The following is an 18,271-nucleotide window of genomic DNA, read 5'->3' on the forward strand; positions in this document are numbered from 1 at the left end:
TATGGCTTTGCTGCCACATCCTCTCTGTCCGTTTCCACTCTGATCCCAACATCACTATCACCAAGATGATGCTGGAGAATCGCTCATCCCCATGGGTCCATGGTTGGCCCCGCTGGCACTCCACACGCAGTGCCACCCGTCAGGACCCTGCAGGAGCCACACTCCTGGGCCCAGTGGGCAGTGCGCTGGGACCAGACAGAGCTGCCTCTGATCTTCCATCAGTCACAACTCAGGCAGGAGACGTCACAGAGGAGGCACCCAGAGGTGTGAGCGAGCTCACGCCCTGCTCTGGGGACGGCCCACTAAGAACAAGTTTCTCTCCACAAAAAGCTGCACAGGGACAAGGCACACAGCTCACACACCCAAACATGCAGCACACACAGAGGCACACAGCTCACACACACAGGCCCTCACACAGCACTCCTACACATGCTTACACATGCACGCAGCTCACACACACAGGCACTTACACACACGAGTACACGTGCATGCAGCTCACAGGCACTCGTGCACATGCGTACACGTGCAGGCGGCTCGCGCACAGGCATACATGTGCACGCGGCTCACAAGGCACTCGCACACATGCGTACACATGTAGGTGGCTCACGTGCTCACAGGCACTTGCGCACATGCGTACACGTGCACGCGGCTCACACGCACTCACAGGCACTCGCGCACATGCGTACAGGTGCACGCGGCTCACACACACACACGACGCCCTTGAGCTGGTGCGACCACCGGGCCAGATGAGCAGTGCAGCATGCTCCCGGGCACCCAGCTCCTCCAGAAGAGCCAGCATGTGGACCCCGCAATGCAGAGGGGCCGCACTCTGGAACATTCTCAGTGCTCTGTGAGCAGAGGCTGCCGGGCCTGTGGGCCGATGTCAGGGGCCACTCCCACACAGACGCGCCCCTGGACAGCCCACCCAGAGGAAGACTTTCTCCCACCACAGGCCGGGACCCACCTGGCCTAAGTCTGAGTAACTAGGGCTTTAACTCAGGGGACTGGCTCAGTGAGGCGCCACCACAGCTGTTTCACCCAGTTCACACCAGAGAGTCCCGGGAACAACCCAGGAAGGCCCCAGAGTGAGGGGCGTCATCACAGCAAGGGAGGGGCGGGCACAGGCGTCTCCCCAGCAGGGCCTTGCCCCCCAGGCGGTCAATGGAAAGGGATCTGCCCGGCTCTGTGGGGTGCTGGGCTCATTCCGACTCCCTGGGAGAAGCGGGTGATGCTGTCCCACTGCCTCAGGGGCGCCTGTGGGGCCTGATGACCAGCTGTTCCACCGCGGCCAGGGAGCAAGCGCCGGGGCTGCAGCCTGGAACGAGCACACGGCAGGTCCAGGGCTCTGGAGCCTCACACTCACTTAGCGACGGACTGTATGACCTTGGAGGAGGTGTCCTTGAGGTTGGTGAAGAGCCGCTCCGTCCCACCCCGCAGAATGTCCAGGAAGCCGCCGTAGGGCTGGTCGTACTCCGCCAGGGCCAGGCCTGCAGGGAGACACAGTCTCAGCAGCCCACAGGTGCTCCGTCCCACCTCCCCAGGCGCGGGCTGCTGGCTGGGCCCAGGCAGCGAGAGCAGGGAGCGGGTGGTATGGCCAGGCCCCCAACCCACATGTACCCAGCAGCAAGCCAGGCCTCAGCACTGGCAGGTCTGACCCTGTCCTCAGCCTTTCCAGAGACCCAGAAAGTGGCCAATCTGGGTGCGGAAGGGCTATGCGGCCGCCTCAGCACAGCTGGGGCTGGGACTCTGTCTGCGGGGATAGGCCGGCCTCACGGCCACAGCTTCAGGTCACCATAACCCTGGACGTGAAGGCAGAGTGGTGGCCCCTGGCAGCACCGAGCAGACGGGGCACTGCAGAACCCAGCAGCTCGAGGACTCACCCTTCCTCCAGCCAGCAGAGACATAGCCGGCCACCACACCTGCATGTGCAGGACCCACACTGCACGGACGGGGTGCCCCAGACATGGAGCCGAGCTCCTCCCTAGGAAGCAGAGCTGAAGGACCCAGGTGAAACCTCCCACACCCCAGTGGGGATGGGGGGCAAGGTCGGGAGGGGTCAGGGCCATGCAGAGCTGCATAACCAGCCGCTGCCTGTCAGGGCCACGTCCTCAATGGCCCAGAACCTTCCGGAGTGCTCGCAGCACAAAGTCCCAAGAGCATGCAGCATCTGTCTCCAGGGCCCTCTCCCCTCCTCACCAGCTGAGGGCCCTCCAGGGACACCCAGGCCCATCACAGGTGCCCACTCCTCACGTGGCAGAAGGGACCCCCTCACATTAGTGGCAGAACTGTCTCCCCACCGCCCTCCGCCGTCCAATGCCTGCTCCTGCACCCCGGCCTCAGGGTCGCTGCTGCAGTGAAGGGTTCACCTTGCCCACAGCAGGCCTGGCCCTTCATCCCCAGCGCCTGGGAAGGAACCGGGGACGCCCCCTCCATCCCCAAAAGGGGTGTCTGTTTCCTTGGGGCCTTGGGCTGTGCCAGACACTACAACGTGATCTATGCTGGGGTCTTGGCCATGGTGCAGGCTGCCTCCCACAGAACTCCTGAGCGAGGCCGCCTGGTCGCTTGGGCCCAGTCTCTTGGGCTCTGCCCTGGAGTCTCTTCCCTTGGCTGGCTTTAGTCCGAATCCCGTCCCCCTCCTGAACTGCACCAAGACACCAGCTCTGCTGAGCCCTGTGAGCCCCAGTGAACTGCCGAACCCGAGGGTGCGCTGAGGGACCCCGACCTCGCAGTTGTCGCCGGTGGGAGGAGAGGCCCGGGAGAGAAAGACCCCAGACTCCGTCCCGATGTGCCGTGGGTGCCTGGGGCACAGCTGGAGCGAGGGACGGGTGGTGGGCGCAGGACAGGACACTCACCTCCACTGTAGCCACTGCCAGCGGGGCCCACAAGAGGGGGTGGCCCTCGGGACAGCACGGTGCTCCCATAGCCTCCATTCTGCTCCAGAAGCTGTGACGATGCAAGTGCAGAGGTCAGTTCTCTGAACTCCCACGTCGGGGAGAGGCATGGCACGGGTGCCCTCAGAGCTCAATCTTCTGCTCCCTGATCTACGACACAGTGCAAGGGAGGAACTTCCCGCAGGCTAAAGCATCAGCTGGAACTCAACAAACAAAACCACGCATGCAGCCCTCATCCCCTCACCCCGCAGCCTGCCTTGGGTGCTCAGCGCTCTAGCCCAGCTTTTCAGACTCTTGGGCTGCAGATTCTGTTCCTTTTCCTTTTCTCTCTCTTCCCAGTCTGTTCAACCATCTTTTTTTTTTTTTTTTTTTGGTAGAGACGGAGTCTCGCTCTGTGACCCAGGCTGGAGAGCTGTGGGCACTCTCTCAGCTCCCTGCAACCTCCACTTCATGAGTTCAAGCAATTCTCCTGCCTCAGCCTCCAGAGTAGCTGGAGGCTTGCACAACCACGCCCGGCTAATTTGTTTTGTATTTTGGTAGAGATGGGGTTTCACCATGTTGCCCAGGCCGGTCTCGAACTCCTTAGCTCAGGCAATCCGCCTGCCTCGGCTTCCCAAAGTGCTAGGATTACAGGGGTGAGCCACCGCACCCAGCTTTTTTTTTTTTGAAACGGAGTCTCACTCTGTCACCCAGGTTGGAGTGCAGTGGCATGATCTCGGCTCACTGCAGCCTCCGCCTCCCATGCCCAAACGTTCCATCGCTTCAGGTCCTGGGTTCTGGGGCCACCCCGTGAGGCTCACTACCTCTTGGGGGCAGTATTTTATCTCCCTGTGAGCTCAGCTCCATCGTGGACTGTTTTTTCTGGGGTAGTCGGTTGGCCTAAGCAGGGGTCTAACGTTTGTCCCCGTGGGGTCCCGGCCTAGAAGCACTCAGATCAGAAGCACTGAGGGCCCCGCCCCATCACTAGCGGCCCGAGTCTGCCCATCTGCCCAGCGGCACCTCCTCCCGCCCCCTCAGGAATCCCGCCGGCGCACTCGAGGGTGCCAGAGGCCACACCTCCCTGTGAGCCACAGTCCTCTGTGACCTCCGGGGGAGTGGGCAGGCATTTTCTGGAAAGAGCCACCGAGCGAGGGGATGCGAGGCCCAGGCTGCTGAAGAGCGGGACCCCCGAGAGTGATCCCTTCCCGCCGCTCTCTGACACCCCCAGGGAAGCTTGCTGAGAGGCCACCAGTGACATCAACTCTCCCCCCTCAGAGCGCCCCACACCTCAAAATGCTTCCCACACCCGGCATCAGGGCTCCCTCCGCCGGTGCGCCCACCACAGTGGCCGCCAGGGAGGGGACCACAGCCTCTCCCTGTCTGCACGGGGCTCCCCAGCACTCCCCTGCTCCCAGGTCTCCATACCCAAGTGGCCCCAAAGGAACTGCAAACCCTCCACTCAGCCCAAACCTTCCTCCTCCCACAGGGTCCTGTCCTCAGCCAGGGACTCCGGGCAGCAGCTCTGACCTTCCCTCCCCATGCTCCACACCCACCGCCTGGGTCAGCTCCACTGCAGCGGCCTTGGAGGTTCTGGCTTCCAGCTACCAGGGAGTGGAAACGACCCAAGGGCTGAAAAGGGGACAAAAAGCAGGAGCCAACAGTGCTGGGTCCTTGGACGCGGACCCCTGCGAGGGCCGCCGAGGGTCCCTGCGTGTCCTGACTGGGCCCTGAGCTGGGATGCCCAGGGGCCTGCCTGCTCCCCGTGAGTGGGGGCCGGGCCGCATGTCTGCTCTGCCTCGAGGATCTGGCGATGGAGATGGTACACCCTGTCCATGGCTGGGCCAAAAGACTTTCATGAAAGCATCTTCCAGCTAACACTGCTGCTGCCTCCCAGGCCTCACACCTCCACAAAGCACGCGGCCCCATGCGCCTCAGTCTCCCAGGCCCTGATGCTGCCGGCAGCCACCGGTACCCGCAGCGGTCCCTGGCCGGGCACAGCCTTGACACCACTGCAACCAGGACGCCCAGAGCTGAGTTGAAGGCCAGAAACAAAGATGCAGGAGCAGCTCACGCCACTCCAGGACGCCCAGAGCTGAGGGCCAGAGACACAGACACAGGAGCAACTCAACAAAACTCCAGGACGCCCAGAGCTGAGGGCCAGCTGAGCTGGCCTAGACACTAAACCCGAGAAACAGACGCAGGAGCAATTCATGCCACCCAGTCAGGGGAAGAATCCAGAAAGGCGCCCACAGAACTCAAGGAGGCCAGAAGAGCGTGTGCAGAGTGTGAAGACCTTGGCAATGGCCCCAGCGTGCCCGCGGGGTCTCGACCCTGGACTGAGGTGGTGCCCTGCCCACGCAGGAGGGCCCTCAAGAGCCTGTGGCTCCACACTGAGGAGGGCAGGGACCCCCAGGATGCAGGGTCTGGACGAAGCAGCACAGCCACGTGCCACCCTCCCCTCTGTGATAGGAGACTTGGGGCTCACGTGTGCCTCCCTCCCTTCTGTGGGGGGATTGGGGGCTCACGTGTGCCTCCCTCCCCTCTGTGATAGGAGACTTGGGGTTCATGTGTGCCTCCCTCCCCTCTGTGATAGGAGACTTGGGGCTCACGTGTGCCTCCCTCCCCTCTGTGGGGGGATTGGGGGCTCACGTGTGCCTCCCTCCCCTCTGTGATAGGAGACTTGGGGTTCACGTGTGCCTCCCTCCCTTCTGTGGGGGGATTGGGGGCTCACGTGTGCCTCCCTCCCCTCTGTGATAGGAGACTTGGGGTTCACGTGTGCCTCCCTCCCCTCTGTGGGGGATCTGGGACTCACGTGTGCCTCCCTCCCTTCTGTGGGGGGATTGGGGGCTCACGTGTGCCTCTCTCCCCTCTGTGGGGTGATCTGGGACTCATGTGTGCCTCCCTCCCCTCTGTGGGGGATTTGGGGCTCACGTGCCTCCCTCCCCTGGGGGGGATTTGGGACTCACATGTGCCTCCCTCCCCTGTCGGGGGATTTGGGACTCACATGTGCCTCCCTCCCCTCTGCGGGGGATTTGGGGCTCACGCGTGCCTCCCTCCCCTCTGCGGGGGATTTGGGGCTCACGTGTGCCTCCCTCCCCTCTGCGGGGGATCTGGCGCTCACGTTTGCCTCCCTCACCTCTGTGATGGGAGACTTGGGGTTCACGTTGCGCGCGGCCGCAATCTCCTGCAGCTGGTGCACTACCTCAGCGATGGACAGCCGCTCCTCCGGGTTCACCTGCAGCATGGCGCCTGCGGCAGAAGCACAGCGCGCTCGGCCCCACGGTTCCCCAGACGGGTCGGCACCCCCTGCCCTGGCAGAGGTCACAGACCACCAGAGGCCACTCCCTCTACACACATCAGTGACGTCAGAAGCAAGGAGGGAGCGGCAAAGGGAAGAACAAAAACCAAACAAAATGATCAAAAACCACCACTCAGAGCACCGCAATTTCACCGGCGGGGCGGGCAGCAGGGGAGCTGCGGGGAAACCACCCGCAGGGACATTGTCAAAACCACAGTGACGGGCGGGAGTGGGGCCGGGGGAGCAGTGCCCCAGGCTGCGCGGGGTCTCCAGAACCACGCGGGGCCTGTGCTCCAGGGTCCTGCCCCAAGCACGCACCCCAGCGGGACTTACGGATGAGGCTGTGGAAGACCGTGTACTGCGTGTCGTGCGGGGGAATCGAGTACTTCCCATTGACTATTCGAAGTTTCGCTCCATCCTCAAAAGGGTGCTGCCGGAAGCACAGCAGGTACAAGATGCAGCCCAGGGCCTGCGGGGAGAGCACGGGTGACGCCCGGGCCTGTGGGAAGTGCAGGGGTGACGCCCCGGCCTGAGGGGAGTGCAGGGGTGACGCCCACGCCCATGGAGAGTGCAGCGGTGACACCTGGGCCTGCGGGGAGTGCAGGGGTGACGTCGGGGCTATGGGGAGAACAGGGGTGATACCTGGGCCCGCAGGGGACGCAAGGGTGACATTGGGGCCATAGGTAGCGCAGGGGTGACACCTGGGCCTGCAGGGAGTGCAGGGGTGACGTTGGGGCCATGGGGAGAGCAGGGGTGACACCTGGGAACTCGGGGAGTGCAGGGGTGACGTTGGGGCCATGGGGAGAGCACGGGTGACACCTGGGAACTCAGGGAGTGCAGGGGTGACGCCTGGGCCCATGGGGAGAGCAGGGGTGACCCCCGGGAACTCAGGGAGTGCAGGGGTGATATCGGGACCCACGGGGAGCACAGGGCTAATGCCTGGGAACTTGGGGAGTACAGGGGTGACACCGGGGCCCATGGGGAGTGCAGGGGTGATGCCTGGGAACTCGGGGAGTTGCAGGGGTGACACTGGGGCCGGCAGGGAACGCAGGGGTGACGTTGGGGCCGTGGGGAGTGCCGGCTGATGCCTGGGTCTGCGGGGAGAGCAGGGGTGACGCCCGGGCCCACGGGGACAAGGGTGTGGGAAGAGCACCGCAGACATGGAGACTGGCTGAGGGTGGCCCCTTCCTTGGGATCCTGGGAGTACAGTCCATGGTGACACAAACATCTCTTGACTGTGTGGAGCTGGCAGCGCTTCCCACGGCACGGGGAGGCCTCGATGCTCCACCTTTATTCACCACAAAGAACTGTCCAGGTGACAGTGTTAAGCGGACTCCAGGTTCTCAAGATTAAAAGGTTCCGTTCAGGCCGGGCGCGGTGGCTCACGCCTGTCATCCCAGCACTTTGGGAGGCCGAGGCGGGTGGATGACAAGGTCAGGAGTTAAAGACCAGCCTGGCCAACATGGTGAAATCCTGTCTTTACTAAAAATACAAAATTAGCCAGCCGTGGTGGTGGGCGCCTGTAATCCCAGCTACTCAGGAGGCTAAGGCAGAGAATCGTTTGAACCCGGGAGGCGGAGGTTGCAGTGAGCCCAGATCGTGCCACTGCACTCCAGCCTGGCAACAGAACGAGACTCTGTCTCAAACAAACAAACCAACAAAAAGGTTCCTTTCAAAATTCAGGGGTTCCCACACTCCCTGAGGATCTATGGGCTGGTGGGACCAGCATAGACCCTGCTGTGTGCTACGCGAGGGGCAGGTGCCTGTCCTGTCCTTGGCAACAGCAGAGCCCCACCTTTCAGACCTGACCCCACACAGAGTGTAGGGCACGGGGCAGAAGCTGCAGGAAGCAGCCTCCTCAGTCCGCTCAGGATTTTCCCAGAACTGGCCTCGAATAATCAGCGACTTCTCATCAGTCACCCAGTTACGTGAGCCCGGAGGAGGGACTGGAGATGACTTCGGCATCAGGATCTTATCCAGTCAAGAATAAGAGCTCACACCGGGACCCCAGGCTGGGCAAGAGCCGGCCAGGAGCGTCCTCGTGCGGGATGTGCAGACGGCCAGTCACTGGGGTGGGCCGAGAACACAGGCAAGGACCACGTACACGGCCCCATCCTTCCACACTCCTCAAGGGACACGGGGACTCAGCCTGCGGCCCCATGGGCTGTCTGTGTGCAGCCCATGTGCTGCGGCGGATGGCATGACTGTCCCGGTCCTTAGGCAGATACACTATGGAGGGCCAACTGCCGCATCTGGCGGCTGAATGACAGAGTGAGGGGATGTCAAAGGAACCACAAGGCAGGACGCCTTCCACACACGGTCACCCTCAGTCAACAGGGACATGGCCTTGGAGAGGTGCAGGGAAGAGGGAGGAGACACCACAGGAGACACGCAGGAGACACCACAGCCTTCAGGCTCAGCCCTCACTCTGGCCTGGTTCTGAGGAGGGGAGCTGAGCACACCAAGGCTGGGGTGTGGCAGGGATGCTCCTGGGTCAAGGCACTCAGGAACAGACACACAAACAGGGCTGAGGGAAGCCTCAGGCGGACCCAGCCACGCAGGCTCTGGGCCGACCCAGCTGCACAGGATGCCCCCGACTGCTACTCGATTCATCCCCATTAAAAGAAGTCAAGGTTGGGCCGGTCGCGATGGCTCACGCCTGTAATCCCAGCACTTTGGGAGGCTGAGGCAGGTGGACTGCTTGAGCTCAGGAGTTCGAGACCAGCCTGGGCAACATGGTGAGACCACACCTTCTACCAAAAATACGAAATAATAGCCGGGCATGGTGTGCACCTGTGGTCCCAGCTACTCAGGAGGCTGAGGTGGGAGGATCCCTTGAGCCCAGGGGCCGGAGGTTGCAGTGAGCCTGAGCAGAGGTCGCACCACTGCACTCCAGCCTGGGCGACAGAGGAAGAGCCTGTCTCCAAAAACAAAAATAGTAGTAGTCATGGTGATCCTTAAGGAAAGGAAAAAGAAAAGGGGAGTGGAGGAGAAGAGGGGGCTGAGGAGGCAGGCCGGTTCGGAGTGGCAGGTGCCCAGCCCATGCTGCCTGGGGTTGAGTAGGGCGCACAGAGTCAGGCACTGCCACTGAGAGGCGCCGGACCTCACCCAGATATCCTGCTTCTCGCCGATCGGGAAGTTGGAATACAAGTCTATGATTTCTGGCGTTCTATACATTGGTGTCGTATTCCTCGTGATCTGAAAACACACAAACATTTCAAAGGAAAAGTTGCACCCCACAAACAGTATTTTTTCTGTTGCATCACTTTCGTGCCGCTTTCCAAATGCACAGCAGACTGAGGAGCAGCCTGCCCCGCACACTGTGCCCCGGGATGACTGCAGGCCAGTCGGCCCCATGTACCAGCTCCTCTGTCATCTTCAGCCTCGGCGCGCTCCTTACGACGAGGACTGAGTCATTCACCTCCTGCAATCTCCTACGGCCTCCCGTGCTTCATGGCACGTCGGCACCAATGCACTGACCTGTTGCGCGCCGAATCCGCTTGCTGAGAAGGGTGTCTCACCTGGCACAAGGGCCCCGCTCCAGAGTGGCTGCACCCAGAGCAGCTTCTGTGACGCCCAGAGCCCCAGGGTACGCGAAAGGCTGTGGGAGGAGGAAGCTGCCCACCAAGTTCACCCCACTGGTTCAAGGTTAACAAGGGAGAGCCTCACAAACGTACGGAGGCACTTGTGAGAGTCAGAGGCTGGGGCCGCAGAGCTGTGAGGAGAGAGTGAATCTCCATGCACGGCAGACACACAAACTCCACCATCAGCTGCAGATTCGCAGGAGAGCAGTGGGCAAGTGGGCTCTGCAGTTACACAGCAGGACAGCCCATGGCCTTGTGCAGGCCACAGTTTCTTAAAGGGAACAGGAAAATGAGAGCGGATGGAAAGCAGGATAAAGCGCCCTCCACTGGAAGACCTGCTTTTCAGGAATGACCTCCCTGAGGCCGAACAGTCAGCTACAAATGCAAGACACAAGAGCAAGAAGGCCCGAGTCCAGAAAGCGCAAATAACTCCTACAGTTCCAAGACACAGGGCGAGAGCAGGCTACGCGTGGCAGGAGACGGCATCTATCTGCCCATCTCTGGAAAAAGGAACTTGGGAGGAGAGCCAAGGATGTGAGGGGCTCAGAGGAAGGAGGGGCTGTGAGAAGGCACCCTGTGTTTTCAGCTCCACTTTTTGTTGCCTTCAACTGCTCTAAAAAATAAAGTCTGTTCAGGCCGGGCACAGTGGCTCACGCCTGTAACTCCAGCACTTTGGGAGGCCGAGGCGGGTGGATCGCGAGGTCAGGAGTTTGAGACCAGCCATGGCCAACACGGTGAAACCCCATCTCTACTAAAAATACAAAAAATTAGCCAGGCGTGGTGGCGGGTGCCTGTAGTCCCAGCTACTCCGGAGGCTGAGGCAGGGGAATCACTTGAACCCGGGAGGCGGAGGTTGCAGTGAGCCGAGATCACGCCACTGCACTCCAGCTTGGCGACAGAGCGAGACTCCATCTCAAAAAAAATTAAAAAGTTAAAAAAAAAAGTCTGTTCATACAAATAGGCAGATAAGCCCAAACGCATTTCAAGTGAGTTGACAGAACCACTCCGGAGGAGGAAATGCACCCCAGCACTTCTACGGGGAGCCCTCAACAACCCATCCTGGGTCTCAAGTGCGGAGGGAAGGGCTATAGCAAGCCCTGGGCCTTGCAGGGTCTGCTTCCTCAGTGCCAGGGAAGGTGGCCCTGAGACTGTGGGCTGTGCAGATGCCGGCCAAGCCCTCACTGAGGAGGAACCGTGGCCTCATGGACGTGCTAGAGCTGCAGGTGCCAGTGGCTCTGCCATGGAGACGGGTGTGTGCCGTGTGGGGCGTGAGCACCCACGTGTACTATGCATGGCACGTGAGCTCAGAGGGCCTGGGGGGCTGCCTGGCCGCCATGCTCAGATGCTCCCTGCCCCCACCATTCCTATTTTCTGTTCTGTGTTGTTTGTACACATTACATACACTTTTTATGCAGTGTAAGCTAGCTGTAGGAAAATGCAGAAACTGCAAATGAGCAGCTTGGGGAGCCTTTGGAATGGATGCCCCAGGGGCCCCACCAGCATCCTGGTCCCAGAGTCTGTGCCCCTGCGGTCCCTGCCCTCTGCCCATCCCAGGAAACCCCTTCCCAGCCACCAATGCTGAGGGCGGCTCTGCCGGTTCCCATCTCTTTTCGGTCTGAGTCTCCCTCAGGGGCATGTGGACCCACCCAGACTGCCACAGGATGCCAGCTGCTCACACTCAGAGGACGCGCCACTCACTCCCCTGCAGGGGTCTCGGGGACGGAGCCGTCCAGTCTCCCATGCACATATATTTCTAAGTGATTTTTTTTTAAATTAGACATTTTGTGTTTTAAAGGGTAACAGAGTTCTGGGGATGGATGCTGGAACAACTCTGCAGGGGTTTCGGCCGCCGAGCCGCCCACTTACAGCGGCCACAATGATAAAGTACTGTTAGGCACATCTTACCGTGACCAAAAATCCAAGAAAAAAACAGCCCTACAATACTCAGGGGTGGGACTGGGAGGATGATGGAGGGGAAGTACCACATTCCACATCTCGAGGGCGCGGCCGCTGACCCGGCCACGGAGGCCGGCCTGGGTGATGCTGCTCAGGTTCTGGCTCCAGGACAGCTGCACGTCCGCACTCAAAGCACCCCGGCGGGAAACAGCACTCAGCACTCAGGGCGCGGAACGCGGGAAGGGCCAGCTTCCCCCAGCACAGGCCGCGCTCAGCTCACCTCTTCCTCCACCAGGGCTCGCCTCTGGGCGCTCCAGCTGTAGTCCGGGTAGTGCGAGATGGTCGTGGCACTGCCAAAGTCACACAGCTTAATGGTCCCTTGATTACTAAGCAACAGGTTCTCAACCTGTAAAATTCCAGAAGACAGCCCATGAACTTGGCGTAGACAGATACGGGACTTCAGGGAAAGTGCACGGGTATGAGACACAGCCAGGGCCCTTTGCAGACGGCGCTCGCCCAGGGCCGCGGCTGCAGCACCTCACACCTGCGGACACAGCCAGCTCCGCACCGGCCAGCACGGGGGGGCAGGGGCTGCTTCAGGCCCAGGCACAGGGGCTCTGGCGGGGGGTCCGGCCTGAGAAGCAGGCCCCGAGGGGTTGAGGGATTTCACAGGTCAGCAAAGAAGCCTTCCTCAAAGATGTCTTAAATAACTTCTGATCAAATGTAATATGTGTAATTCAGAAAAATAAAAAGCAGAAAATTAAGAACGACCCATAAATCAAAGAAAGATAACTCAATTAATAATGGATTAATAAACAGGGCTGGGCACGGGGGCTCACGCCTGGAATCCCAGCACTGTGGGAGGCCGAGGCAGGCGGATCACCTGAGGTCAGGAGTTCAAGATCAGCCTGGCCATCATGATGAAACCCTGTCTCTACTAAAAATACAAAAATTAGCCAGGCGTGGTGGTAGCCGCCTGTAGTCCCAGCTACTCGGGAGGCTGAGGCAGGAGAATAGCTTGAACCCGGGAGGCGGAGGCTGCAGTGAACCGAGATTGCACCACTGCACTCCAGCCTGGGCGACAGATCGAGACTCCATCTCAAAAAAAAGTATACAGAGACACACAGAACCAGAAAGGGCCACACAGTTGTGAAGCCACATTACACCTCCTAGTGCGGCTCTGATAACAGGGCCCAGGAGCTCGGGCCCAACAGGGAGTCCAGCGAGTGCCACTGAGAAGCCACGGACGCCAGAGGCCGCACGTGCGACAAGGCGGCAACGCAGTGACTCAGCCCCACACGGCACACACCCGTCTTCACGGCAGAGCCATGGCAAACAGCTGCCAGCACCAGGCACCCACGTGGAACAAGAGGAGAAGGCCTCATCCCACAGCTCACATAACCAAGGAAGCCTCAGCCCCAACATCAGGGCAAACCACAGATCTTTCTGGAGACAGCCCAGAGGAGCTCCTTCTGAGACAGGGAAGGAGCGGCTTCTTCAACAAGACAGACAGCACAGACGTGGCGGGACGGCCAGCACAGGCATCCCCTCTGGAGGGTGAGAACAATGCCAGCACAGAGCTCCGGGAGGGCAGCGTGCCAGCCACAGACGGAAGGTGCTCGGCACGCACGCGGCCAGTCCGGGCTCCCACAGGCATCGAGGAGAAGGCAAGTCGGGGAAAAGGCAGGCACCTCCCCAGAGGAAGCCCAAGTTCTGACAAGCCAGCCTCGTCGACAGGAGAAAAATGCAAACCAAGGCCACGGGCACCCAGGACAGACTGAGGGAGCAGCACCCGCCATGCCCCGAGCTGGCAAAAGACAGAGCCGTGGCATCCAAGAGTGCAAGGGGACGCCCAGGGTTAGATGCCGACGCTCTCTGACCACAGTGGCCTGCAGACCCCGGTCCTAGAGAGGACGCCTGCTCCGCGGACCAGCAAGCTGGACAGGCTGTCCACACGGTGCAGACAGGATAGCTCATCATAAACAAGGGAAAGAAACGGACAGGCACGCCACCCATGGCCGACCAGAGAAACCCAGCGAAGCCGAAGGCCACCACTGGTCCTCGAGGAGGTGCGGGCCACACTCGGACAGAGGCCTCTGAAGCACAGGGCTGAGCAAGAGAACCCGATGCAGAGTGTGGGGCCAGGCTCCACTCACAGGACGTCCAGAGGAGAAAAGATCATCTGCTCAGATGCAGACAGGGGGAGACGCAGCGGCACGCGGCCACTGAAGGCCCAGGAGCGCCCCGCCCCCTCGCGTGTGCCTGTTCCCATTCTACAGCCAACAGAGAAGAAGTTGTGTGCACAGCAGGACAAGGCACGGGGCAGGCGAGTGGGGCCGCGCGTGCTGCCTGCCCCTCCGCAAACAGCTGTGCAGACTCCTGCGGCGGAGGCCACAGGTGCACACCCGCAGGCTGCGGTGCTGGCCTGGGCTCCTGCCACGTCACCGTGGAGCAGCTGCAAAGACCAGGGCTGTCAAGTGCAGGCCTGGCTCACAAGCCCTGATTCTTCACAAACTTCAACCCTTCCGTTACTGTTTTCCTTAAAATACACACTCAGGCCTCGCTACACAACCCATCGCACTTCAACAACGCAAACCAGGAGGGTCTCGGTGCCGTGAGAAAACCTGCCACTCAGAGCCTCCTCAGGAAGAACCAGACAGCAAACAGCACCTTCCACGGGCAGGACCGGCCCCTCCTGGAGCCCTGCAGCCCCTTCCGTCACAACGGGGCCTCAGGCACGTGGGTTTCTGGAAACCAGGGGTCTTGCTTGCAACCTTGAAGAAGCTTCCCTGGAAATCAACCCTGTGAGCTGGGCAGAATGTACTTTCAGAAAAGGAAAATACAAAGAAAGAAGAAACAGAAGGAAGAGAGGGAGGGAGGAAAGGAAGGAGCAGGAGCAAAAGGGCCTGGGGCTCAGGAGAAGGCTCCACGGCAGCGCCCACAGGCATCTGCCTAGCCGGCCACCTTACACCCTGACATTCTAGACCCTCTGAGTTCAGGGGATAAACGACAAAGGCCACCCTTACCCATATTCAAAATCTACGTGAAGACACCTGTGCTACAAAGTATGGGCGTACAGCCAAGTAGAGAAAAGGCCCTAACCAGAGAAACGCAGAGGGAAGCTGTCTGCCGCAGCCTTGGCCCCAGGTGGGCTGAGGCAGAATGAGCCTGTGTAGGAAGAACAGCTCGGTCTGGGTGCCCGCGGCTTGGGCACCCCCACCCAGGGCACACGGGGAAACCTGGGGGGCTCCAGGGCCTCCTAGGTACCGACGAGTGGATGCTGGAGAGGAGGTGGGCCCAGGTGGCCGCATGGGCAGACACGAGCCAATGCACTGGGTGCAGGGCCAGGTAGACACAAGGACACAGCTCCCACCTCAGGTCACACAAGGTCAATTCCAGGTGGACGAAACCTCCAGACACATGCCAGGTGGATTTTAGCCCCTGGAGGAGCAGCTGGGGTGGGTGCTGGGAGCAGGACCTGAAACAGCGCCATGCTCCACAAGAGACGCCACGAGGCTGGGGCCTCAATGGTCTCCTCATCCCCTTGGCCGGAGCAGCGGTGGGGAGCCAAGGTCAGCACAGGGCGTCCTCCACAAGCCGTGGCCAGAGGCGCCACTCCAGATTAGGGAGGTCTGAGAGAAGCCACACTTTGGGAAAACCAGGGCTGAGAATAAGAGGGCAAGAAACAAGGCTCTGTTCTTCCCACCTCACTGCAGATAATGGTGTGGAAACCACATAGAAAATGTCCTGGCCAGGTGTGGCAGCTCACGCCTGTAATCCCAGCACTGCGGGAGGCCAAGACAGGAGGATCATCTGAAGCCAGGAGTTCAATACCAGCCTGGGAAACACAGTGAAACCCTGTCTTTACTAAAAATACAAAATTAGCCAGGCATGGTGGCAGGTGCCTGTAATCCCAGCTACCCAGGAGGCTGAGGCAGGAGAATCACTGGAACCCGGGAGGCAGAGGCTGCAGTGAACTGAGATCGCGCCACTGCACACCGGCCTGGGCAACAGACAAGACTCCGCCTAAGAAAACAAAACAGAAATGTCCTCACGTCCCCAGAGACATGGACAAAAGCATCAGGGAGTGATGAGGCTTTAAAACTGTTCAGCAGGCTGGGCGCGGTGGCTCACGCCTGGAATCCCAGCACTTTCAGAGGCTGAGGCAGGTGGATCACTTGAGCTCAGGAGTTCCAGACCAGCTTGGGCAACATGGCGAAACCCCATCCTTACTGAAAATACAAAAACTAGGCAGGCGTGGTGTGCGCCTGTGGTCCCAGCTACTCAGGAGGCTGAGGTGGGAGATCACCCGGGCCCAGCTGGTCAAGGCAACAGTGAACCCTGTTAGTGCCGCTGCACTCCAGCCTGGGCTGTAGAGCCAGACTCTGACTCAAAAAAAAAAAAAAAAAAAAAAATACCCCAAAAGACCTCTTCAGCAAAAGCAACTGCTTCAGCAAGGAAGACGGAGCCACCACGGGCAGGCCGGGAGCCACCACGCGCAGGCCGGGAGCCACCACGGGCAGGCCGGGCACAAGCTCCATGGATACAGGAGACGCCTCACAAGGTCCTGCGTTTTTTAGAAAACACTGCGGGAGTGAAAACCGGGCCACAAACAAGAAGACGCCGGCAACACAGGCAACATTTAGCAGATTATGAGAACACACAAGCTGCTCCAATGAACCAAACACACAAGCCAGTGGAAAAAATTCTAAAAAGGCAAAAACAAAACGAAGTTTACTGAAGAACAAGACCTGAATGACTATAACACACATTCAACTTCATTAATATCAGGAAAACACAAAATCACAACCCATCAGACTATACTCCCCCAGCAGGCCAGCCAAAATCAACACAGGCAGCTCAGGGCACGGACGGCCCACAGGGTGGGAGTGTCCTCTGTGGAGCTGTGGGAAGCAGCCACGTTACACGGAAACCACACAGTGCCAGCGGCAGCATGAAGCGCAGGCCCGGCCCCGGCCCAGAAGCACCTGTGTGGCGGTGTGGTGGGCAGGAGCAGAGTGCGGGCCCAGCCCCAGCCCAGAAGCACCAGTGTGGTGGTGGTGTGGTAGCCAGGGCGGCCCTGTTACATGCAGCCGGTGGCTCATGCCCGCATCACAGCAACCCCGGCATGCCACGCCTCAGAGAAACCTGTGATGATAGCAGAGATGGGTAGGGGAGTCTGCCCATGAACAGAATGGGAGGTGCAGTGGGGGGACAGTCAGGAAGTGCTAAGAGCTCCCCTCACGCTGAGCAGGTAAGGGGTCCAGACCCCCATCCCAGCGCCTGTGACAGGGCCAAACAGAGGAGCGCCGGGCTTCCTCCTGGCTCCAATAGGCCAAACCAGGGAGGGACTGCGGAGTGCAGGACCGCCCAGGGGCCGAGGAAGGGGCACGGGGTGAGCAGGAGTTGGGGGCCTGGGCCAACACCTCTGGGGGGCTGAGGAAGGAGCGTGGGGTGAGCAGGAATGGGGGGCCTGAACTGACACCACTGGAGGACTGAGGAAGGAGCGTGGGGTGAGCAGGAATGGGGGGCCTGAACTGACACCACTGGGGGGCTGAGGAAGGAGCGTGGGGTGAGCAGGAATGGGGGGCCTGAACTGACACCACTCGGGGACTGAGGAAGGAGTGTGGGGTGAGCAGGAATGGGGGGCCTGAACTGACACCTCTGGGGGGCTGAGGAAGGAGCGTGGGGTGAGCAGGAATGGGGGGCCTGAACTGACACCACTGGGGGGCTGAGGAAGGAGCGTGGGGTGAGCAGGAATGGGGGGCCTGAACTGACACCTCTGGGGGACTGAGGAAGGAGCGTGGGGTGAGCAGGAATGGGGGGCCTGAACTGACACCTCTGGGGGACTGAGGAAGGAGTGTGGGGTAGGCAGGAATGGGGGGCCTGAACTGACACCACTCGGGGACTGAGGAAGGAGCGTGGGGTGAGCAGGAATGGGGGGCCTGAACTGACACCACTGGGGGGCTGAGGAAGGAGCGTGGGGTGAGCAGGAATGGGGGGCCTGAACTGACACCACTGGGGGGCTGAGGAAGGAGCGTGGGGTGAGCAGGAATGGGGGGCCTGAACTGACACCACTGGGGGGCTGAGGAAGGAGCGTGGGGTGAGCAGGAATGGGGGGCCTGAACTGACACCTCTGGGGGGCTGAGGAAGGAGCGTGGGGTGAGCAGGAATGGGGGGCCTGAACTGACACCACTGGGGGGCTGAGGAAGGAGCGTGGGGTGAGCAGGAATGGGGGGCCTGAACTGACACCTCTGGGGGGCTGAGGAAGGAGCGTGGGGTGAGCAGGAATGGGGGGCCTGAACTGACACCACTGGGGGGCTGAGGAAGGAGCGTGGGGTGAGCAGGAATGGGGGGCCTGAACTGACACCACTGGGGGACTGAGGAAGGAGCGTGGGGTGAGCAGGAATGGGGGGCCTGAACTGACACCTCTGGGGGGCTGAGGAAGGAGCGTGGGGTGAGCAGGAATGGGGGGCCTGAACTGACACCACTGGGGGGCTGAGGAAGGAGCGTGGGGTGAGCAGGAATGGGGGGCCTGAACTGACACCACTGGGGGGCTGAGGAAGGAGCGTGGGGTGAGCAGGAATGGGGGGCCTGAACTGACACCACTGGGGGGCTGAGGA

The 18,271-nt window shown here is 60.7% G+C and overlaps 1 protein-coding gene across 3 annotated transcripts in view; it reads right to left on the minus strand.

Moving 5' to 3' along the window:
* Positions 1-18,271, minus strand: part of GAK (cyclin G associated kinase) — an 89,107-nt gene that overhangs the window by 39,729 nt on the left and 31,107 nt on the right. For all 3 annotated transcript variants that reach the window (XM_045391989.2, XM_005554253.4, XM_005554252.4), the window contains 6 exons: positions 11,929-12,054; positions 9,277-9,366; positions 6,502-6,637; positions 6,007-6,119; positions 2,853-2,943; positions 1,364-1,487 (listed from right to left, as the gene is read on the minus strand). In XM_045391989.2, coding sequence (XP_045247924.2) covers positions 1,364-1,487; positions 2,853-2,943; positions 6,007-6,119; positions 6,502-6,637; positions 9,277-9,366; positions 11,929-12,054 — 680 coding nt within the window. The remainder of the gene's footprint in view (positions 1-1,363; positions 1,488-2,852; positions 2,944-6,006; positions 6,120-6,501; positions 6,638-9,276; positions 9,367-11,928; positions 12,055-18,271) is intronic.

This window comes from Macaca fascicularis, chromosome 5, assembly GCF_037993035.2.
Source record: "Macaca fascicularis isolate 582-1 chromosome 5, T2T-MFA8v1.1".
Lineage (NCBI taxonomy): Eukaryota > Metazoa > Chordata > Mammalia > Primates > Cercopithecidae > Macaca > Macaca fascicularis.